The sequence below is a fragment of the Sander vitreus genome, chromosome 8 (assembly GCF_031162955.1).
Source record: "Sander vitreus isolate 19-12246 chromosome 8, sanVit1, whole genome shotgun sequence".
NCBI classification, from domain to species: Eukaryota; Metazoa; Chordata; class Actinopteri; order Perciformes; family Percidae; genus Sander; species Sander vitreus.
This window is the reverse complement of record NC_135862.1, coordinates 33,080,582-33,105,715: the sequence shown is the minus strand read 5'-3', so window position 1 is coordinate 33,105,715 and position 25,134 is coordinate 33,080,582. Positions and strand designations below refer to the sequence as shown.

Genomic DNA, 25,134 nt, shown 5'->3' with positions numbered 1-25,134 from the left:
TATATATATATATATATATATATATATATATATATATATAATGACCTTAAGACACGAAAGAGGCAAGTAAACATGTCCAGGATTCATATAACCCTGTTTTGGTCAAATGCAGTCTGGCAAAGCCTTCGATCGTACTAAGAAAAATCATTTCATTTCTTTGTCATGTCATTTTTTTATTTTCACATTTCACTTTTCTCCCTACCTCGAACTTGTCTCATTTTCTTCCATGTTTCTATTTTTGTCTCCTTGACACTGAGCTTCCCTTTACTATACCTATCATCCATTCTATTAGACAGAGTCTGCTCTTTAGCTGCTCTTGTCTCTAGTATAATTAATTCTTTTGAAAGTTATAGAGGGCCGTCAAGGCTGATTTCTAGCATTTACTATGTCTCAAATTCCCAATAATCAAACATTGATTTATCAATAGCTAAGTCAGGGTTTAGTGGAGTTTTATTATACATTTAAAAGCCAGAGGTGGTGAAGTAAAATACTAATCTATCTATAAACACTGACAGTCATCTTCAAAAATGTAACAGACTATTATTTTCTATTCTATTCTATTCTTGGCCTGAGGATTTCAGCACACTGGGCTGACACACTGGCTCATCATGCTTTATTATGTCCCCGCTGTAGTTTGAGGCAGTCTGATCACAGCTGGCTAAAGACACAACATGAGGCTATCTATTTGCATTTAGCCTGCCAGGCTGCCTCACTGTGTGCTTCTGACATGACAGACACTGAGCAGAGAAACCAATGTATCTGGGCTGGCCTGAAACAGGAAAATTACCACAGCCCATTACGACAATGAGCGGCACACTGGTTCCCAGCACTTAGCGTGGCAATGAGGCAGCACAGTGGCAGACATCGTACACGAAGATGGACACGTGTAGAAGTGCACACACACACACACACACACACACACACACACACACACACACACACACACACGTACACGTTACATCCATTTGAGCACCAAAGAGTTTTTTCTGTGAAGCATTAGAATTCAGCTTCCCCTCTCTTCTGCTTTTGATTTAAACCAGAGGGGATGTGATCTGACTGTGATGAATGCTGAGACTTATCACACTGCTCAGTCTGAGAGCGTGTATGTGTGTGTAATACTTAATATTCCTGTAATTTACAAAGCTCTCTTTGACTGTGTTGAGGTTGTCTCACTGTTACACAGATAGATGCACACACACACACACACACACACACACACACACACACACCCTAAGTTCTAAATGGAGGACTCTCCTCCCTACGTCCACGTGTTCAAAGAACACACGCAGCAAACGCTGCTCATCTCTTTTGTGCATAACTTAAGAGTTTTTAATAAGAGGTTCGGTGTCAGCTGACACTGAAGATTGCGGGTGTGTGGGTATTGATGTGTGTGTGTGTGCCTCCATGTTTCAGACGACCGGGGCTTTGATAATGTATTCATGCCTCCGAATGACAAATGGCTCCCACCAGGAGGCGGTTTAACATTTAAATGAGGAGCAGGAGAAAATGTTGAACCACAACACACAGCAGTGAGTGGATACACAGGGGCAGGAGAGGCACTGCATGTACCAGGACAAAGACATTAAAATCCAGGATGAACACACAACTTCAAATCACCTACACAGAAACACAGAGATCCGGCGCCACAGAATATGAAAAAAAAAAACAGAATGTGACGTGAAGGAGAAGGGAGTAAGATGTGGCAACAGCTGGTGTCCCGGCGGGGAATCAGCAAGCAGAAGAGAATTTGTTGGCGTGCAAAAACCAGCAGCCACTGATGAGAGTTTAAATAAACAGCCCGTCAAGCCCTCTGCTCAGTTTGGAATAATATCTCCTCAAACAATATCGCGCCGCTCCGCTGGCCTGCCAGGAGCTTCAGCCCAGGCCAAACTGGGTTGCGGCTTTTCAGTCATTAACTCAGAAACAGAAACACATGATGGGAGGACGGAGACAATGTGCACAAATACAGATGCAGAGATAAAGGTGAGCACCAGTGCATGCAAATAAACAGAGACATTTACACTCGCGCGTGCATGTATGTGTGCACGTGCAGTGACAACCACAAATTTATTCAAGTTTACAACTTCACACATCATTGAGTGACAAATGGCTCCGTCTGCCACTCCTGCAAGTGCAGTTGGTTGCCATGGCAACAGAGTGTAACCTCCAGACTAATGACTCACTGCTGAAAATTATCCAGCTGAGATGACCCCTGACTTAGACTTCACTACCTCGTTAAACCCCGAGATCCTGTGTTCTCGTCTTCTCTTCTGTTTTTTTCGATTTCTGTCTACCATCTTAGCCTCTCTTCCTTGATCCTGACTTCCCTCCTTCCCTATAGTGTGTTTGCTCCATCGTTCACCTTCTGTTGCGGCCTGAAGGCCTGCTCCAGCTGACCTGCCCTCATGCTGTTAACCAGGAGCTACAGACAATCTGTTGCTAACCATGCAAATCATTTACCTAGAGTACACATCCCATTTCAAGCTAGCACACAAGTCAAATCAGATTAAACTGGAGAAAAAACTCTCCCCCCTTCAGTTACATTCAGTTACACACAATGTAACTGAAGATCATGGGTCCTATCTTGCACCCGGCGCAGCGCAAAGTGTCTTTGCTAGTTTAAGACCGACGCAGTTGTCAATTTCCCGTCCAGCGCCCGCGTCGTTTAAATAGCAAATGCACCTGCACCCATCTTTGCGCCCATGGGCGTGCTGGTCTTACAGGGAGGTATGTTCAGGTGAATTATTGCTATCTTGAGGCAGCGGGAAGTGATCGCGCCATTGACCAACAAAAACCTGGTTTAAAGTCAATAACGCAGCATTTCATTGTTATTTTAACAGCAAATTAGTCAAATGCGCCTAGGCTCACTATGCTTGTTACACACACACAGGGAAGGGCAGCAGCACACACACATGCAAAAGATTACAAATAAAAATATTACGGTGCAAATCCTCCATTATAAACGCACCTGCGCCAGGCGCTTCATGCCGTGCGCTTAGATCGTACAAATAGGGCCCTAAAGGTAACTGGGAGCATTTTTTTTCATTCAGAGAAATATTCAGAAGGTAAAAATTGGTGGTAGATAGTAGATTTTCATAGCATCACATGTAACGAGATATGCCTTGAAAAACTGTACATAAATATAATGTAATGTTGTTGAAGACCTCTCTCTAACATATCTTAGGATCTGTTTCTTTTCCAACCCGTTCTCACTCCTAACTCGTCAAAATAGTGATGCACAAAATCACCCTCTACCGGACGCACCGGGCATAGCAGCAGCTCGACCGCGGCACTGTAAGATGACGTGGTATTAAGAGCGACAACCGTAGTGAGTAGTATGAAAGACCGAAAATCCGCATAAGGAGGAAGGTTGGGGTGGTGAATGGGTCAAACAACACAGGACTTTCACCAGAGACCGGGGTTCGTGTTCCGTTCTTGTCCCGCGTGTCACTGAAACGTACATTTTGTAACTCTACCCATGATCTTTTCCTAACCCTAACTGTCCTGTTGTTGAGATGCATTTCAATTAAATATATTTCTTTTAACCCTTTAACCCCAAACTAAGGGTTTTACCCTGCACGTTGAAAAATGACGCCAAATCGGTCCCGACCAAGAGTAGGCGTCAAAAAGTGACGCCAAGAGTCCCGACCAAGGGCGTCTAAAATGACGGCAAAAGGGAAGCCCCTCACACTTTTTGCGTCAGTAACAAACGCCAAAGACACCTGACCAAGCGTTGCTTTTTGACGTGCTGGGAGCGAGAATGTGTTGTTCTTTCAGTCGACATTTCTCCTATTCCAGAATATGTTTTCCAAATTGCCTTTTATAGTACAGGCACCTCTCATACTGTATATATGCCTCTGCTTTAACCTACTCTCTTTGTGTTTGACACAAGTCTATTTCTCCTCTCACCCTCCTCCTCTCCAGTGCAGGGTAGATTCATCTGAGGTCTCCACATAAAGATAAAGATGTAAGGGTCAATCGATATCCTGTCAGGAGTCTACATATTGGTGGGTTGTCATACAATCATTGCGCAGATCGCTGTAGGGAAGGAGCAAATTTGTCCTTTCAATGATGGAGCGTGCAGCAAACGAGTCGCCAGGGGTCAAGCAGATATCAGGATTCTGCTCACATTTCAACTACGTGCACACACACACACACACACACTGCACACACACAAGCAGGCATCACTTCAGTAGGTTGTTAAAGGTCTGGGAGCAGGAGCTTTTATGGTTCTCCTTGTGTATCTGTGTAGAATAGTGGCCTAAGAGCAGAATGGATGCAGGTGCATCTAATATATAGGACAAAGTGCAGTTTGAGTTTTAAGGTTTGGCTCAAGGGATGGTAATGTCGGTTGGTCGGTCCACCACTTAGGACAAATTTGAAATATCTCAACAATTATTGGATCGATATCCAAAACAATTGATACTCAGATACTTACGGTCCCCAATAGATGAATCCTACTGACTTTGATGATCCCCAGATTTTAATTTTTTTTAAATCTATCGCCACCAGCAGGTCAAAGTTTCCACATATCCAGTGAAAAAGCTCAACACCTAAAAACTACTAAATGGATTGGCACAAAATTCGGTTCAGACATTCATGGTTCCCAGACGACGTATTCCTCTTACACTGGCTCCAAAACTAATCTTACTCCCTGCCCTGTCCACTCATAATCACCATTTCTCTTCTTCTCTACCTCTTCCTAATCCACTTCCATGGCTGTATATCTTTTTCCTGTTATCTCCTCTTATGCCCCTTCCTTTCTCTTCTTTCCGCTGACCCTTAACACCTCCTCCACCTTCTCCTCCCACCCCATCATTACTCGTCTTTCAACGCTCATCTTTCTAAGGCTGCCGAATTCCCCAGCACAACAGTGCTATTCTGCTGCCAACTAATAGAATCTCTCAGTTCCTCTAATGGATCTGTCAGAATCTCCCTGAGCAAGGGAGACCAGATAGATTGATAGGGAGAGGGAAAGAGACAGTGAAAGAGAGGGACAAAGAGGCCGCGAAACACAGGAAGAGAGAAGCAACGAGAAAAAGCAGAGAAGCGCCGGGGCTCTTGTCACTTTCATCTGTGCCTTGGAGAGTCTCAGAGCTGCAGCTCCACTGACTGGCCATATGGTCCGTTAGAAAGCAGTCCCACTTGGGACCATCCCATTCTCACCACGGGATGATGATGGTTCCACTGTGGCCATGTGAAACGAACTGACAGGGTGAGCCCTTTCAGGAGTAAAATGTGCTTATATGCAAAGGCAGGCTTCGTTTCTACTTGTTCATGTTTGCTGCAAGGATTCTGAACCGATACTCATCTCCTAGGAGGAATTCTTTGTAGAATGCGAGTAAGAATAAATCCATAGGAGGAGGGGTTGTTGGCTCGCTGCCACTGCATAAAGAAAAAATCTTTAACGCAATAATACCCTGTAAATTTACCATCTAAAATAGTTGAATTAAATGGTATAGTTAGAGTGAACATATATTGCGTTGACATGTTTGATGTCGTGGTGGTTTTACACTTTTAATTAAACAGTGTAAGACGGAATTTGACATTGCTTTTCTTTGATTTTCTGTTGAAGTTTCTCTATGTTATGCTATTTATCCACCAGGGCTATTGCTATCTGTACTCACAATCCAATTATTCATTGATTTGTTCCAAACTAAGCTTTGTCTGTTTTGGTGCATCAAATGGTTGTTTCTTGGGAAATATCTACCAGGAACCAATTTAGGACATTCCAAAGCCTTTTATCTACTTGCTACCAATTCCTGATGTATTATATCAGTGGAAAAGTAGCAATATGGATATTTATTCATCTAAGATTATATATATATATAATACATCAAATACTGTTTTTGTCCAATTTTCCTTTATCATTTCCATACAGTGGAGTATCTGCAACTCACCGTTATCTGTGGCGATGAACACAGCTGTGTATTTATTGTCATGGACGTAAGGGGACTCACGGTCCAGCAAGGCCGAAGTGTTGACAGTTCCCGTGACTGGGCTCACACTCAGCCAGCCTGCTGGGTCTCGCAGAACAGCATACCTGGAACACAAGTAAATAAGATAAGTAAGAAGCTGTGGCCACATAAGCACCAGAACACCAACCATTTCTTGCATAAAAGTTGTATTTTCAGTTAATCCTGGTCCTTTATGATTAGGTTCCATGCATCTCACAGACAGACAGACAGACAGCTCTGTAGATACGACAACAGACGAGACAGGTATTTGAATACTCCATATTTGTCCCGTGCAGTGTATAACTCCACTGACTTCCCGACTCCAGCTTTAAAAATATTATTGCATTTTAAATCTGGGTGCTTAAGTAAATAAAAGCTATTGCTCAAGACAAATATACATTAAATATGTATAAATCATAAGAAATAATTGTGTTTTGTAAACGTTGGACACCTGAGCAACAAGAGCAGCTAACAATTTAAAACATCATTTATCTTTATCTGCCCTTACAAAGAAGAGCAGGTCTTTGAGCTGGACCTTGGACACCTACTACCGCAAATGATTCAAACAGAGTAGGTGAGACGCCTTTACGTACAGTGAATCTATTAACAAGTAGTTTAAGTGTTGTTTTTTGTGTGATAAACAATGCACCTGTATGTGTGCGTGCCCCAAGCTGAGCTGAGAGATAGGGCATTAAAGCTATAGTACGTAGTTTCTGCCGACCCATGAGGAATTATAAGTTATGACAACAAAACTGTCAGCGCGTCCACATGATACAAGCTTACGTTATCACGCAAAAACATGATGGACTCCTTATAAGAGGTAATTATCTTCACTCGCGTTTCTGTGCGGGAAAGTCGCCGGACGACACCATCTTCTGAACATAGTCATACTGAGAAATCCAGAGAGAGTTGTGTGGAGCTGAATTAGCTTTGTAGCAACTCATTTGGCAATGGCTTGAATGTCACGGATGTTATAATATCAAAAAGTTACGCACTAAAGCTTTAAGTTCTAGGACTAAATGTCTAACATATTCTTTTACACTGTGTACAGTAAGTATTTGTTGAAATAATTAAATGGATGGTCATGGGTTAGGTGTGTGTGTGATAGCGGTGGCTCCTAAAGAGGTCAGCGTCATGTGTGACGTCACCCATTGGTTTGTGGAGATCTGCTATGAGTCGTCGAGTTTGCCTTTATGTGCGCAGCCATCTTGGTTGCGGATGTGACGATTTTAGACGAGAGGGAGGAGTGAGGGAGGAGCCTTAGACTGTTGGGCGGTATCGGACTGTGACGTTAGCTGAGAGTTGGCAACGCTGCTTACACTCTATGTTACGTTACACACGTTCACTGGCAATCTGGATGCAACTGCTGCTGAAAGCTAGCCTACATAATTCGAGGTAAGATTTAGCTTTGCTAGGTTTTAAATATATCTTTGTCCCGTAGTTATAGTACATATAAGACAGGCCACAGACTGTCAATCAGATCATAGCCACGCCCTAAAACACCCCCTGCTTTATCGCCGATTTTAAAATCAACGAGACCATAATTCAAAAAATGAACATCATTCGGTGTTGCAGAAGACTTAAGACTAGCGATTGAGACCATAAACTGATTATGAAAATGTTTACTGAGGTAATAAATCAAGTGAGAAGTGGATCACTTTCTCATAGACTTCTACAGAAACTGAACTCCTTTTTCAACAGCACGTGTCGCCCCCTGCTGGAATTCAGATAGAATGCAGGTTTAAGGCACTTCCACAATTGCAGTACTTCGCCGTACCAGATGCTTTGTCCATTAATATTATACAGTCTATCAGGTCAGCGTAGATGCCACAATAGCATTAGTCATATCGGAACCAGAGAGTATTTCTACATTGAAATAAGAACAAAGAACGACAAAGTCTTTTCTAAATGGAAAAGATGCTCGCTCCTTTTCCTAATGTGTTTGATAGACAGATGGTTAATTCAATCACCTGCCAGGCATTTATTTGAAAGTGCCTGCCCTTTTTCCAAATAGTTTCCAATTACGGCTTCTCAGATCGTTCTGTGTAGCAGACCATCTGGCACGTCAGGTAACCATGCTTCATTGTCGCTGTTAATCCTGAGCATCTTTGAAGTGTTAATTGTGTGAGGGTTATAAAAGTATACCGTACTGTAAGCTGGAGACAGACAGAGAACAGAACACTACAAAGGACTTGTGAAAAGGCCTGTTTCTGAAAGGTCTCAGTGTTTTTACAGAAAGAAACACCATTAACGGGCTGCTTGCTTACTGAGTTGCAGTAGAGATTAACAAATGTAAAGTAAAAACGGCACTTTGATTTCATTTATTTTATTAGTTTTGGTTAGGAAATAAAATTAAACTCACATTAACTTGCATATATAGCATCACTCTTTTATCGAATCGCATTGTGTTGACTCGCACCGCGTTACAATCATATTGTAATGTATCATAGTTGATGCATATCGTCCCTGTTGGGTGAATACCTTGTATGTCCAAAACCCTTGTTTTTTAGGAAATGAAAAAAAGTCTATTATGAAAACATTTTGTTGAACTATTTACCTCAGACAAAGTCAGACGAAATGGCCTCGTCATTGATTAAATATTTGTTCAACCCACAGACCGACGTAAAGGGTGACCGGTACCATTGATTGATTTATGAAAAAAAATGAAATATGGAGATACAAGGTTTCTGCCCGACAGTGACGACATGTATCTTTGATGTAACGGATCGTTGGCAATGCATCGAGATGCATATATGGCATCGGCCTCAGACCTGAGGTGTACATCCCTAGTTAGTTCTGATAATAATCTGTAATAAAGATGCTGAGCGAAGGAGAAAATGGTGTGAAAATGGACCCAGAGTGACTTCCTGTGCACGTGCTCTACCCCTGCGCACATGCATGTACAGGGCTGAGATTTAAAGATGATGGAAGACCTCTCCAAAAATCTTGCGGGCAAACGGCCAAGCCGGCATCTCCTCGAAATGGAAGCGAAGAGCGGATCACGACCCTGCTAATGTGGCCACTCAGCCGACCACTGATGGCTGGTACATGGTGATTGGAAAGGGCTTGCATCTGTGTCAGTGTCACGCGTGATTGATTTAAGAACTCTCTTGAGCTACTTTTCTATGTACATACAGAAATGTACACACACGTATACAAGCACATACATGTACCTTCACACAAGGTCTTCTACTGTGACACATCCCTCATACGGTGCATGCACAAATGGCACACACACACACACACACACACACACACACACACACACACACACACACACACACACACACACACACATATAGACACACAAGACTGCAGAGCTTCTTCACCACAAGGCTGCTCTTTGCCAAAGTGCTCAGCAGTAGACAAATTGTCTTAGAAATGGAGCTCTTCAGCTAACAGAGCGCGACAAAGCCTTGGGAAATGGCTTCGCAATCAACCCCTGCTCACACCTTTCCCCTCTCGCTCTCACTCACACACACTTTCCCTGCCAGCGATTACTACTGTTAACCAACATATATGTTCTACTGTAACAAAAGTGTCACTGCAGCGAGGTTAAATGCACTATTAATATGGACACATTATATGATTGTACTCAAGGTGCGATTTGTGAAAAAAGCAGAGGGGGGATGTTTTGTTGATCATGCACAACAAAACAAAACATGCAAGAATTAAATCCCCCTTTCAATACCGTGTGTGACTCAACTCAAAATGAAATAGCACAACGCGGTGTCAACATAAAACACAGCACTTTCAAGCAGGAGAGCGGAGTTCACTTTTTCGTGGCGAAAACACAATACTTTCACCCAGAAAAACTTGTTTTCCTCTGGAATGTTTTAATCCAAACCACCATCTTACACAGAGACTGCTCCCCGGGTCCGTGCTAAGCTAAGCTAAGCTAAGCTAACTAGCTGCTGGCTGTGGCTTCATATTCAGCGTACAGACGTGTATCGGTCTCATCTAACTTTCTGCAAGAAAGTGAATATTGGTGTTTTCCCCATTTCTTTAATAACCAACTTTTATGATGTGCTCAAAAATGTTTATTAAAAGCAAATGTTGGCTGTCTATTATTTTCTCTTAAATGTCAAAAAAAAATGTGACGTGTAATACATACATTTTGCTATTTTATGCCTTGTTACCTATTTTAGAGTCAAGGAAAAAACCTTGGGTTTAAGGTCTGGAAATCAGCAGGGCAGCACAACCAGCCTGTAATCATCGCTTACATGTTCCTTTAGATGTTCATTTTCATTCCACACAAACTCACAGATTCACTCTAAAGTGCAAACCCCAGGGAATCTCTTTCAGACAAGTGGGATATTCCATAATAATATACACATAAATAACACTGACAGCCGAAGACAATGGAGCTACGCAGACTGTATATCAGGCGACTGTGTTCCTTCCTACAGTTAAAGTTCGGAAGAAGTGTAATGCTTCTGTCTGCTTTAGTGCAGACTCAAAGGTAACCACTAAATGAGTCTGATCCACTGTACAAACATGGGGACAGTCCATTAGAGCCCTTTAAAGGGCAAATTAGAAAGACATTAAAAAGCCATTAGGAATATTCATATCTGGTTATACGTGGTTATCTCCAAAACCAGAGAAGGCCCAAACAAATGAGTCAACAAATAACACAATGATCACATATGCCCTCATTTAGCTGCAAAAACACACATCCACTTTAAACATGCACACAGAAAAGCAAGCAAAAAAGTAAAACACACAACTCAAGGTAAAAGAGGCCTGTATATTTTGCTTGGACTGTGAAATAATTCTCAACACAGCAAAGTGATTTGTCCAGATTTTGCTTGAGTGGCAGAAAGTGTCGTGAGGCACCCTGTGACCCCAATGTTAGAGCGAGCAGGCCGTTATACTGCTCTTTCCACAGGTCTGCAGAGCTACACCCTCAGGGACTACTCTGAGCTGCTATAGCTGGCATCAGAGCCCGGTCAGGGGTTGTGTGTGCGCGTGCCTAGGTGTGTATGTTTTTGTAAGGGATTGCCCTTAGCTTTGAAACAGGCAAGCCTGGACTGCGCTGGCAGGAGTCGAGTGCATCTGTCTGACTGTCAGGTGTCTCATTAGAGTTGATCCAGGGCCAGAGACGTAATATAATACCAACCATGGTCTTTTGAATTATTTTACATAAGCCTCTGACAAGCCATCGTTTCAGTGTTGATTAAAAACAAAAGATTGGTTTGAATTATGATTCAAATTGAAAGCTGCTTTTAAAGGTGCCGTAGGTAGGATTGCTAAGATCCAGGACTTAGCCAAAAAAATCAACAACTTCTCAGTCCTTCCCCCCTTTCCGCTAAAGCCCAAAACGGTCTCCTAAGCCCCTCCCCCCACAAGGGAGAATTAATGCGTGTGCATGAGCAGTGATTGACACACAGTTAGACACCCCCCGGCCCTGATTGGTGCATCTGAACAGGGAGCGGTGGATTCTTGCAAATCTCACTACAGCCTGTAGGTGGTGTTAGAGGAGCTGGATTTTCTTTTAAATGACCTGCTTCATGTAGTTCTACTGGAACATAGGGGGCAGTTTCAGACAGAAAGTTAGTTTTATAAGGCTTACCTAATGCACCTTTAAGTTATGTAGTTAAAATCACCAGAATTCAATAAGGAAACTAAAAACCCTGGCACAAAAATGAATATGTTTACATGCACATAATATTCAGTTGTTTTTCCTTATTCGAAAAAGATGATATCCCGATTAAACTGTTTACATGGCTAATGAAAATTAATGGTCCACTAACATTCCCGTTTACATGCAGCCGTGCAAAACAGGATTTTTCAGAAGTTTTTCCAGCGGTAGTGGACTTGTTGGACCGTGCGAACACAGCGTCCCTCTTTCATTCCTTCAACCACCTTCTTGAAAAGGTCGGCGGGGTGATGTGTGCGAATATCAAAACCCTGCTGATATCCAAGTCTTTCATAATGTTTAAAAAGTAGCATTGTTTCTTTTCTTTTGAGCATGCATCTGTACCGCAGCCAGACTCACTTGAACTTGTGTACAACAACCATAGCAACACAAAGAGATGACCGTAAGCGCAAACATGCAATAAACTGGCCGCAAACTTGCGGTAAAACCCCGATTGAGACACATATTCCGAATGCGCTGTATAAATGTCCAAAAAAGCCTGTAAACCTGAATAATACCGGCATATCCCACATGTCTTAATCGGAAAAATGCTAAATTCGGAAAAAGGCCTTATTCAGAATATCCAAACAGAATATGCTGTTTACATAAACTGAATCAAATTCGGAATATTGTCATATTCGGAATAATAGTGGAATATTAGTGTGCATGTAAACATACTCAATGACGCTTGATAAAACTAAAAAGGGAGTCATAAGCAATACATATTGAGGATGTAAATGATTTATTTTGACAGCTAACAGTTGAGAGCAGAGCTTCACTGTCGCTATTGTGGATGTGTTGAGACAAATGAGCTCTTTCTAACTCTGATCTGAGCCTTGTTCCTCAGTTTTTCCCAGACAAATCAAAGGAATCTGGGAGAAGGAGAGAGAAGCAGGCTCGCCACCCACTCATAATCCATTTACATCAGGAACAAAATGCTTGCATACATTGTGCGCATCTTTGTGTGTTTTTGTGTCAATAGCAGGTGTGCGTAGGCGACACAGAATAAGAGAGAGGCAATCTGTGGTAAGAGTTCATTTAGAGAGAAGACAAAAGCTGAGCAGTGACTGCCGAAAAGGAAAAAAAAACTGTCCTCCCCCCAAAAAAAAGTAGTTTTTTCAATCAGCAATTACGACTCATGAATCAAAAATTCTTGGTGGGTTTATACATACATGTATACATACATTGTCATTGGAGCCATTGTTCACATAAGAACTGTGATTCATGGAACCAGAACTTACCCATAGAGGTGATATATCAGAAAACAGTTACAGGAATAGGAGTACGTTTTTGGATTTATATGGGTCATTTTGACACAGCTCCCCAGTAAGTAAAGTTTATTTGTATAGCACCGTTCACAGATAAAAATTTCTTCACAAAAAAGTGCTTCACAATAAAATGTAATACAATACAACAAATTAAAATACAAGAACATTTTACTACAAATAGAAAACATAAAAAAACATAAAACCCCCTCGACTAAGGCCCTGTTTACACGATGACGCTCGCGGGTGAAAACGAAAAAATATTTTATCGGATGTGCCTTTCCTTTATACAGCGACGGCGTTTTTGGGGCTTAAAAAATGCAAAAAAGTGAAACCACCCTCCAGAGTGGAAATCTTAAAAACGCTCCACCATCGCGTTGCCATCTAAAGGGTAAAAACGCAAAAGTCTGAAGACAGCGTTGTGGAGAGAGACGTGAAAAAAAGGCGTCCAGGTAGTCTGATGTTATGGAGTAGGCTACAGAAATGATAGGCTCTTGTTATCTATAAGATTTTCAATGTAATGGCTCAATATTTAAATGATTTCGACAATGTGGATAAGGTTGTTATAGTTCGATGACCATATGTAGGCTGTTCATTTGAGCCAGAGGAGGCTACAATGTTGCGGATGAAGAGAAAGAGAGAGAGCAAGTGGCAGCGGCCAGCGGGCAGAGGAGGGTCTGCTTCACCCTCCTCTGCCCGCTGCCTCTCGCTCTCAAGCAGCGGCTGAAGGGCTGCGAGGCTCAGGATATTGGTAGTGCTCCCGTGGGTGCTGTGCTGTGGCTTTTCACCGTCGACTGTGCCGGTCATCATCAGACAAACATGCAACTCCACCTCCTCGTCTTTCCAGACAAGCTTTTGTTGTTCGCTTCGACTTGTTTTGGTTTGGTGCTACTAAAGAGAGAAGTAGAAGGAAGGTGTTGTGTGGCAGTGCCGCCTAGCCGCCTGGCATGCATACTACATCGAATTTCACACACTTTTGCGTTGCCTGCTTGAAAAGCAGAGTTTTCAATTGCTTCATCACATAGTCCATCACTGGAGATCATAATGTCGATGGTGTTTGTTACCTTAGTCAATGTTTTAAGTCAAACGTCCAGAGCTACAGATCAGAGTCCACCGGAAACGCCAAAGCATACACTGAATCGACTTAGCTCTCCCTTCAAGCTGAGCCTGTTTTTCTGCTGAGCACGTGTGGATTTCCAGCGGGGTTGATGGATATTCAAGCCCTCACCTCCCTCTCCGAATGAGCATCATTAAGTTTCACAACGCAGCCATAACAATCTAGGACGGCTGGTCAGGTCATGCATGTACTGACTTTTGAGAGGTAAATTGGTTTGGAATAGTGAAGCATCAGTCCTCCACCTCAGGCTCACCTCCAGGGAGCTGAGAGATCATTTTGGGTTCAAAGGGAGATTTATGTAACGTGAAGATATATGCAAAGAATATGCCAGTGCTTATGCGTTTGTATTACTGTTTTACTCTGAATCCTAACACATTTTATTTTGTCATTTGTATTGCCAGACCTATCTCCACAGTGCTGCGGAGGAAGGTCTGGCAACAGGAGCATACACTCCTGCATAGGAGAAAAAAAATATCAGAGGTTGTTTGCATTTCTTTAAGCCAATCACAATCATCTTGGGCGGGGCTAAGCTCCGGACGCAGTGACGGTGGCTCTGCAAAATTGTCTCCGGAAGAAACTTGTTTAGGTGGAATAAAGGCATCCCGCAAAAGAAAACGCTAAAATACAATTTCAAATGAAGTTAGATGTTGCACACAATATGTAACGTGAGCTATTTAAATTAGCTGGATACATGGTTACACGTAATTTGTTCTTACCAGTGTATCGCCGTGTGTATTTTGCCCGTAACAAATTAAATCCCCACCAATCGGTCCCAAACGTCCCAGTTAAAGAAAGTGGAATGTGAGGGACATCCGGTGGAACTTCCGTCGGCACCGGAACTATCTGGTAAATGAACCGTCGTCGATCCAGACTACTTTTGGGCCAACTTCAACAGCAGTGGAAGAAGTATTCAGATCTTCTACTTAAGTAAAAGTAATAATAACACACTGTTTAAATACACTGTTACAAGTAAAAGTCTTGCATTGAAAATGCTACTTCAGTAAAAGTATGTAAGTATCATCAGGAAAATGCACTTAATGTATTAAAAGTAAACCTACTCAGTGCAGGAAAATCTTTCCATTTTAGAAACTGAAAACAATCCAAACAGTTCTGTGTTTAATGGTCTGATCATTTCAGCTGGACTTGTAGGCCGTTACATTGTTGGGTGGTTTAATTTATAATAAAACATTGTATTATATAAACTACATGTGTTTTGTAAAGTAACTAGTAACTAAAAGCTGTCAGATTAATGTAGTGGAGTAAAAAGTACAATATTTCTCTCTGAGATGTAGTGGAGTAGAAGTAGAAAGTGGCATGAAAAGAAGAAAGTACCTCAAATTTGTACTTAAGTACAGTACTTGAGTAAATGCACTTAGTTACATTGCACCACTGAACTTCAATAATCAAGTCCCCATACGGACCAAAGTATGGTGGTGGAATGGTAGCCTAGAACCCAGTTCACCTCCTGGGCACTGCCAAGTCACTCTTGAGCAAGGCACTGAACCCCCAACAGCTCCCTCACTCTGACATCTCTCCATTAGTGCATGTATAGGTACTGAACATGTGTGTGTAATTGAATAATAACAGAGTGAAAACATTGTCATTGTGGGATTAATAAAGTGGGATTAATAAAGTATACATTATTATTATTATCATTATTATATCAGTTAGTTGCAGCGATCCCTTTATTTCCAGGATTTTTGGATTTTGGATTGTGAGTTGTTAAAAGGTACATAGTGAATACAGGTGGGGGCACTGGAAAGGCTGGAAGCTAGACTACTGTTTGGCTGATTAAAATGCCCAGCAGAAGGAGGAGACAAAGATCAATGTCAAACAACCCCGGCACAACATGTGATTCCCAGGTGTTTCTACGAGGCTTTAAAGCATAATGATTTGAACGGTCGGAGGCAAAGGGAAATGCATCCGATATGAATATTAAAATGGTTGTAAGTATGTGTGTATAAAGAGAGGAGAAGGTCATATACCTCTGCTCTGTCTGGTCAGAGTCTATTATAAAACTGAATTCAATTTACGCAACACTTTTTTTTTAATGCAAAATGTTCTCTCACATCCCCTTTTACACACACACACACACACACACACACACACACACACACACACACACACACACACACACACACACACACACAGAGCTTAGTCTTGATATTTTAAGTGTCTTTTTTAGTTTTCTGCAGTGCCCTGCAACTGAGACAAGTGTACAATCTACACTTGAAAGGCAATGACAGCATATAACAGGAAAACTTATTATGCATTTCTATGTGTTTCTCAGAGTGTTTCTATCTGAGAGCTGCTGAGTGTGTGTGAGCACTAGATATGGGAACATCAATCAAGAGACACGCAGTAAAAAATATAGGGGTTGTGCCAACTTGTGTTTGGCCGTAAGAACTGTACACTTCATCCAATTCGCTGCTAGTAAAGCAAGAGGAGAAGGATGAAAGAGGGAGGGGGTGCAGAGCAGGGAGAGCAATATAAGAATAGCGATCGAGAATGGAGATAAGACAGGTACACATGAGACTGGAACTGTGAATAAGTGTGCAATGAAAATGAATTCTCCCCACTTTCCTTAGCTATCTCCACTCGGCTCTGTTTCTTCTCTGGTGGCGTCATCTGAGGTGCCAGTCAGAGTCCTTTAGTATTGCAAACCTGTACCCACCCTACATCCAAAAGCTCAGTGCCTGTACCGATCTACCCAGAATTATCTCTGGTGCTCATATTATGCTCATTTTCAGGTGGCCTATATCAGATTCCAGTGTGAACTGTTTGCGGTTTTGAACTGACCCACATGCGCAAAAGAACAATGACAATGACATCAGACGCAGCTTTTTTCGCTTTTATTTCAAAATGTTTGTGTAATGGCAGCCGGAACATTAATGAGCATACACTAATTAGGTCTAACACCTCACTCTCCCTCCATTGACTTGATCGTCACTGTTCTCCATTTTGTAGGCCTAGTCAAGTTTTGAATTGTACTGTCTGTGTCTAGGGCTAACTCCCAGCGGCGCATAATTGTGAAAAATGTTGATGTAGATTGACATAAAAGTCGCATCAAATCCGCCTTGGTTGTTCACACTGAGATCCGCTCTACAAGCGTAAAAAGAGGACAATCTTATTTAATTTAAGCGAGGTGTGTGCGGCCCTTTTACACAGAAATGGATCATAAGGTGTCTATAATTCTTTTAAATTAAACTATCTGTATACAGGAAACAACGTAATGACTGTCAGTGAGCATATTGGCAGTTTGGTTTTGAGAGTTTCAGTTTTTATTTCTTGTTTCCTGTCACCTGCGTCCTCTGAATAGCTGACAGTGAATTGACGTTTCACAGCACTGTGCCGTCTCCAAAAACTGAAGAAACAACAACAATCCCAAAGTAAAAGCTCACTGTCTCCCCTGTGACGCACATAATTATACGCCGTGTGTGCGCAGCGGGTGTGGCCAGTTAAAAGATACATTCGCGAACGGTCCGCATACATTGCGCGTTCAATGTAGTCAAAACGTCAGTCTCACTGCTCACATCAGCTGGCAGTTTTTTTCAGTGAAAAGATCCCAAAACAGCCTGAGGCTACCTACCCAGCACCCAGCAGCAGACAGACAATGTAAGCTGCTAGATAGTGAACAAAGTAGAACATTTAGTTACCTGTTACAAATATTTCTCTCAGGAGTTGGTGGAGACCAAAACCAGAGCTAAAAGAAGAGCGAAGATAGAATAGAACAGAATATCTTAATAGCTCAGATATGATATATGGGACTTGCAAGCCAAAAACAAGACTCCAAAGGAATGCTAATGTTAATTGGGCGAATAAGCAAATCATGTTGAAAATTCTGTCTCTTTTATATTTTTATTCTTTTTTTCGGTAACACTTTATTTGAAGGTATCTACATAAGAGTGACATGACACTGTCATGAACACATGACACTGTCATGACACATGAACCCTAACCCTAACTCTAACTCTAACCCTAACCCTAAGTTGTCATGACAAAAACCGAATGACACTAAAAGAAGCGTTATGTCATAAACGTTTATGACTTATTTATAATGTTTATGACACGTTCATGACAGTGCCATGTCACTCTTATGTAGATACCTACTGGCTATGAAGCCATTGTGGTTGAAAAATAAGGGACTCCTTTGGGGTCGCCTACAAAGTCCTCGGTCAGCCGCTCTGGGCTGGATTTCAACTTTAAACTGAGCTGAGCTGCCAAGTTTTGGCCAACCACAGCTCCAGGCCATGTGGACAAATTACCCATGTCACACCTGTTCATATTTCTGCTCTGTATCAGCACAGTGCAGCAGGTCTATACAGTACAGGGGAAATAAATGTGACAGCACTAAGAAAGGGGAAAGCAAACGCTGGCGCCTGTCGCATCAATCACCTGTCACAGAGATTCAGTCGAGGTTTGTCTTAGTGTCTATGCCGGCGAGGAAAGTATGTGAACTTGGGAAAAAAAAGGAGGGAGTGTGTAATGATGTTTCAATTTAAGGTATTTACAGTGCTGGATGCATGATTATAATAGGCTGAGGGGCTAAATTGGCAATCATGGAACAATGTCACGGCATGTCTTCGTTATTACGTGCTTAAAACTCTTTCCTGTCATTCTTCCTCTTTAACGCAACAAGCTTATCAGGTGTAGGTGTTATATGTGTGAATTCAAAGAGAGAAAGGTAAAAAAATAAGAAAAGAGACTGCGTGGAGAAGTGGTTACAGAGAGGAATGATCCTGTCTGAATGTTATCAGCGATAACTTATGATGATATACTTATGACAATGATTACTGTCATTTGAGAGTAATTAGTTATATTACAATATTACTGTCTTTGAATTGTAATTCTGTCAGGTCCATTAAGTCAAGAACAACACAGACAATGAAAATGCTTTAGATAATTTTATTGAATAAATTACGAATTAAATTTGGCGGTATGGCTCTGTTCAGAAGAGTCCCTTGACCTTTCATGAGCACCATGAAAGAGCAGAGAGTCAGGGGACAGCAGCAGCAGCATTAGGGGATGCTCACTCAGTTTAAGACTGGGAGAGCTAAACTATTCCCCCATATGAACAGAGCAGCAACGATGACACAGAAGCAAATGCCACGTTATACACGACAAGGTGGAGCAGGGGAGGAGGTGGGTAGCATAGATGCGAGCAGCAAGCAGTTAGAAGCAAACTGAAGCAGCTTTTAGTAGGGTGCCCTGTTTGAGTGTAGCCATTTAGCAGCGAGGGGAGTTGACCAGCTGATGCGCTGATGCAGATCAGCTGTGCAGCTCGGCTGATGCAGCTCAGCTGATGTGACCATGTTATTGGCCAATAGCGCTTTAGTGGCGTCTTGACTACCTGGCCTCCCAGAACTGACGACGTCAATTGGCCCTGACGACGTCAATTGATTTAAACTACTTTTGCATTACTTACTTTTGTTACTTTCACCAAAATAACAGCAGCAGTTTGACTTGACAAACTGTGGATTTCACCACCAGATCAATAAAGTCTTCTCTTTATCCACTTTAATACATCATTGATTATGTATAATATTTTGTATAATTAATATAAATATGCAAATTAACTAAAGCTATAAAAATAGAGACGTAAAACGTACAATAGGTAAGTAGGAGAAAATTAAAATACTCAATTAAAAGTACCTTACAGTTGTATTGAAGTACGGCATAGTTACTTTCCACCGCTGATAAAATGCATTGATATTTAAGTGTAGCAAGCCTCAACATTAATTCCCGACGTTTCTATCTGTCAGCAGCTCGGCCACACTGCTGTCCGCGCTGACGTACCGTCACCTGTTGGGACACAGATGTTGTCCGTACCGTCTCTGGTTCTGGCTCTGACCACGGGAACAGTGACGGGACAGCTCGCTTCAACGCAGCGTAATAACTCCTGAAAATAATGTCCATCTCGCAAAATGTATCTGTCTCTGCAGTCATCTCAACCATCGAATACAGCAACAGGAAATAATACTCACGGCTTTGTTTTTCCTGTGAAGAAATGTTTCGCGTGTTGGGGAATTCTTAAAAAAACAAAACACCACTAAATGTTGCGTTAAAATGCGTTATAACTCGCGTTACTGAGATTGTAACGGGTATAATATTACCAAAATGTAATTAGTAATGTGTTATATTACTGCGTTACAACAAAAAGGAATACATTACTGTAATTGCGTTACTTTTGTAACGCGTTACTCCCAACACTGATCATATTCTGTGTACTTTGATTTCCTCCTTGCATGTCTCCGTGGGTGGCAGCACCAGAGAGGACAGTCTCTCTGCTCTGCTTGTCTTCTTGTTAGAGTTACTGATCCAGTGTCCCGTTCTAGCTTGAATCAGGCCTGGGCGTGAGCGTGACTGGATACAGACTCAGCCTACGTCTGATTTACCTCTCACACAACCTCGAAAAAAAGCCTCTTTTTCGCTCTTGTCAGCCCGTTGACTATTGTTTGCCGTGTGCCGGGTAAAGTCTAAAGGAGGCTCTCTGCCAATTCCACTCAACAACTGCAGACAGTCCGCTGAGCACGGTGAACAAAGAGCCACTGTGTCGACTGAACAGCAACAGCGGAGCGAGCTCAGAGAGAAAGGGTGGGCTGGAAATCAAAGATGAAAATGAAAGCTTTGCCTTATCAATATTTGGCAGGAACAGAGAGCAGTAGGCAAGGACACTGATTTGACACATGAATGCACAGAGAAGACACACCAGCTATCTGCAAGAGTGTAACTGCACATACAAACAGTGACACCAGTGTGCTCTCTTCTCTGACTTTTACATCATTTTCATAAATTAGCAAGCTTGGGTAACACAAGACAGGACAAAAAAAGTTATTATTATAATACGGTGAATAATAGCACCTCTTTGCATCAGTTGAAAACCATAACCTTGTAATTAAGAGGAAGAAAAGCAATTTGCTCCTGCTTCACAGCACAGCACCCCTCTCTCCCTGTTCCTCTTGGCATCTTTTAGGATTGTTTTAATTATTTCCTGGCACGCTGACTGTATGACTTATGCCTCCCCCTGCCCCCCCACTCTCCGTCTCTGTCTCTCTCTCCCACGCGCTTACTCACTCTTCCCTCCTGTACCAGGCGTTTGGCAGGCCTTCACTCAGCTGCCAGAAATGAGAAACAAATCTAAACATCTGATTAGCCTGTAATCAGCCCCTTCACGTCCCAGAGGGACAGATGCAAGAGAGGGAAGAAAATGGAGGAGACAGTATGACTCAGCCTGTTTCGCTCTGCAGAGCTGGACCCGACAGGTTTGGGCAAAGATCTTCAGCTCAGGTCTTAATTTCTATCATTTTACACGGGCTCGGGCCGGGCTCGGGCATCAGGTGACGCGTTTCGATTAGCGTGAAAATGGATGCTGAGGAGGTGAAACGGAGGCTGGCCTCTGGAGGACTTATTTTATTTCTTTGTTCCAACTTCCAAGTGGCCTATAGCCTACGTTAGTCATGAATAAATTATGTTAAAAAATGTATAAATGACTCACTCTTGACAAAAGGCAAAAGAGCTGTGTGCGTGCGAACATTTGAATAATGTCGAGCTGTAAACGGTTCGGGCTTTTAAAAAGCTGTCAGTCAAAATGTACTTGTCTGTTTGGGCTCGGGCCTTGTCGGGCCTAACCTTTAAGGACCGATTACAGCTCTACTGCAGAGTGATATTAAAATGAAAAACAGGCAACGCATATCCTTGAAACTTTCTCTGGGAAAGCCCATCTTCTGCTTTTAGATGATGCAATGTTGCCTCAAACAGTAGCTACATAGCCCTGTCCCAAGTTGGGTGGCATTTATTTTTATTGGCAGTAGAAGTGTGCAGAGTAATGTGGTAACTTTACACTGTTGGCCTATGCCAGATTGATTCTATTTTGACGTAATTAAGCAAGCTGCACGTATAGGACAAAATGAAAACCAATTCACATTCCTCCCTTTCAGCCACTTAGATACTTACTATTGTCTTTCTGACAACTGCTTCGCTACGACACACTATTGATTTCTCATTTTGACGCCTGTACATTGCAAATAATGTCTGAAGCACGTTCTCCAGTACACATGCTCCTCCTGTTCGTTTTAACATTAGACCTGAGCCATGCCAGAAAGAAAAGCTGTTTGAACGTGTGGGGCAAAAAGGGCAAATAAAATGTTTAAAAAGCATTGATTTTTAAAGTGTGGCCATCATCCGCCAATATTTGGATGTATTACATGTCATTAATTACAGGAATGCAGTGTTCCTAACAGTTTACATGTGAGTCCTGCTTCTCCATCATCCTGTATCAGATGAGCATCAGTTACCACAGCCAAAGAGACTATAATGGGAAAAGAATTGAACACTCAGGGCCTCAATGTCAGTTCAGTCTTTTATCTGTTTTCATCTGCATTTGTATTTCTTTTAAGAAATGATTACAATAATGAATATTTGAACTACATACACTGTATAATGTAGTACCCCCCCCACACCACCCCCCTCCATCTGTCAAAATGAGCAAATGGTTTAGTCCAGGGTTTCCTAAGGTACACTGGAAGATAAAGTCTGTTTGCAGGTTTCCATTTCTGTTATTGCCAATTTCAGTTTCAGACAAGCTCTCTGCATATTTATTCTCACAAGTTACGAATAAGTAAGAAAATAGATACTGAAGCCTCCAAGAGCCGGTTAACACCACCATGTCAAAGAAAGTGAAGTCAGGGAACCCCCCCTCCCCTAACCCCAAACAAAAACAGAAAGGAGATAGAAAATAAGCGATGGGAAAATAAATTTTTTGACAAATTTCTTCTAACATCTGAGTGAACATACATTTCTACACTAACACTGTTAGAAAAAAGGTGTATTATTGGTGTGTGGACTGAAGTGAGCTGCTAACTTTAATCTAATGTAAACTGTCATGCACAATGCACACACTTGGTGATCGTGTGTAGTTTTTCCCAGAAAGTTGCATAGATTGTGGTTGATGATTCAATAAACAGCTGTATCCAGTATAGAGTAGACACCTGCTAAATACTGTACTTCCAGTTAACCTATGAGGATTTAGCATACACCATGTGTTACATTGTGTAAATAACCCAGTTACTGGGTCTGTGCTTTTGGGATGTTTTGCAGGGTTCACTTTTAATTCGTCACTTGTTTGTGGCAAACGTCTGGCCAAACATATGTGCTCTGCCGTTGTGTGAGTATGGCCACTTTGAACTTTGGGCTTAACTTTCGGGAATGAGTTAGCAAATGTTCGGCAAGAGTATTATTGATTTCCTCTTTACTTTACTCTCATCTGTTTTATACCCATTACCTTGTACTTTGTGCACTTTGCAGCATCCAGAATATTTAACTGGCCCAGCATATCTGGCTGGACACATTTGCAGGGCAGTCTCAGCCAATCATATCGTCTTTAACGACAATCTACTAGTATGATTAAAATCATGTGACAGTCAGTGGGTGAATCACTCTTCGCTGGCTCCTTCCCAACATTCTGTCCTTCCCTTTCTGTCATCTTTATCTCATGTCCTGCATCCTACTGTTGGTTATCCTGTGCAGATGGGGACAATTTCAGGCAGATCTGAAGGCGATCACACTGTCTGAACCCTCACAGGTCAGCCTTTGTAGCATTCAACACAGTCTGTCTGTCTGTCTGTCTGTCTTTCTGTCTGTCGGTCTGTCTTACTCCCTCTTTCCTCATCTCTTCCCTTACCTTGGCTCCTCAAAGCTACCTGCCAGTTTTCATGCCTGCCATTGCAGCTCCTCATCCCTTTTCCCCCAAGTAAGTCCCATCCCTTTTAACTTGAATATGACCAGAAGTGAAAGTAGACAGGTTTAGCTGCTGAATAATGGATGACCCAACTGTTTGAGATTCTCTCTATTTTCAAAAGCAAGGAGAAGAAAATAAGTTCAATGTGTTTTGGGGGAGATGGAGAAGTCGTAGTCGAGAGCAGGCAAAGTCTGAAGACCGAAGAGTGTTGGCTAAACTGGGACGTATATTGCATTGTCAGAAACACAGTGGTAATGTTTTTATTTTTTTTCATTTTTTTCCTTCAGACTTTCAATCCAACTGTTGTGTTCATAACATTCTGTTTTTATCTGTCTACAGCTTCTCCATGTGATGGAAAATCTTTAATAACGTCTGGTTTATCGACCTGCTGTCTGGTTTTAGTGGTAAAAAGCACCAAAGATTTACTCTGATCACTTGAAAAGAAAAAAAAACCCCACTAACCACACACACTAGCCAAGAAGACTTATCAAGAAAACAAAGAAAAGAAAAGCTGTTTTCTTTGTCACTCCAATGTTAGCATCAACTCAGATTATCCTCTCTGATTCTCTGCTGCACACTGTGTTCAAATCATGACAGCAGTTACTTTCTGTTTAAAACACTGTCTCCTTTTCCCATCAAGCATCAATTACTTCAGTGTAAATAATTATTCGACAACCGATGAGAGTCCTGTCACTGCAAATGAGACCTAATTGAATTAGCCAAACTTTCTTAATGACACTTTAGATTAGTTGCTCCCCTCTTCACAGCCAGAGCTGCATGACGAGCCAATGCCAAGACAGGATTTGAGTATCAGAGTAAACTTTCTGACTAAACTTTCTTCCAGGTTTCAGGGTACTAGATTTGTACCCTGAAGTGCTACATATTTCCTCAATGTCAAGCGCCCACGCGTCAAGCAAAACACTTCTGTAGTCAGAAGCTTTACCAGAGATAAACTTTTGGGAGTCAGCCCTATGTTCCCACATTTCTAAGAATTTTTTTTCACTGAAAATTAGGCCTTATGTTCCCACAACCCTTATGTTCTAAGATTTTTCTTACAATTAGGCCCTATGTTAGGGTTAGGGTTACATTCCAGCTGTAGTCCATTGCTACTGGATAATAGGTTGGGTGTAATTGGTTACCAAATTGGGAGAAAGGGGGATACAATCTGATACAAATTCATGAAAAAGGAAATGTGGGAACATAGGGCCTAATTTTGGAAAAAACATCTTAGAAATATGGAAACATAGGGCTGTGGGAACATAGGCATGCTCCCAACTTTTGTCCAACTTTCTGCACCTCTCATCAGCGCTGCCTGTCGTTCTGTCTGTCAGATGTGGCTGTCTGTCTAACCACCCTGCTTGACTAAAGCCCTAAACCAGTCAAGAGAGCTAGAAAACTTCTTCAGCAGACAAATCCCTGCA

General features: G+C 41.9%; 1 protein-coding gene across 1 annotated transcript in view; it reads right to left on the bottom strand.

Moving 5' to 3' along the window:
• Positions 1-25,134, bottom strand: part of cdh13 (cadherin 13, H-cadherin (heart)) — a 434,001-nt gene that overhangs the window by 72,383 nt on the left and 336,484 nt on the right. Inside the window, exon 12 of the mRNA XM_078257870.1 lies at positions 5,901-6,043. Coding sequence (XP_078113996.1) covers positions 5,901-6,043 — 143 coding nt within the window. The remainder of the gene's footprint in view (positions 1-5,900; positions 6,044-25,134) is intronic.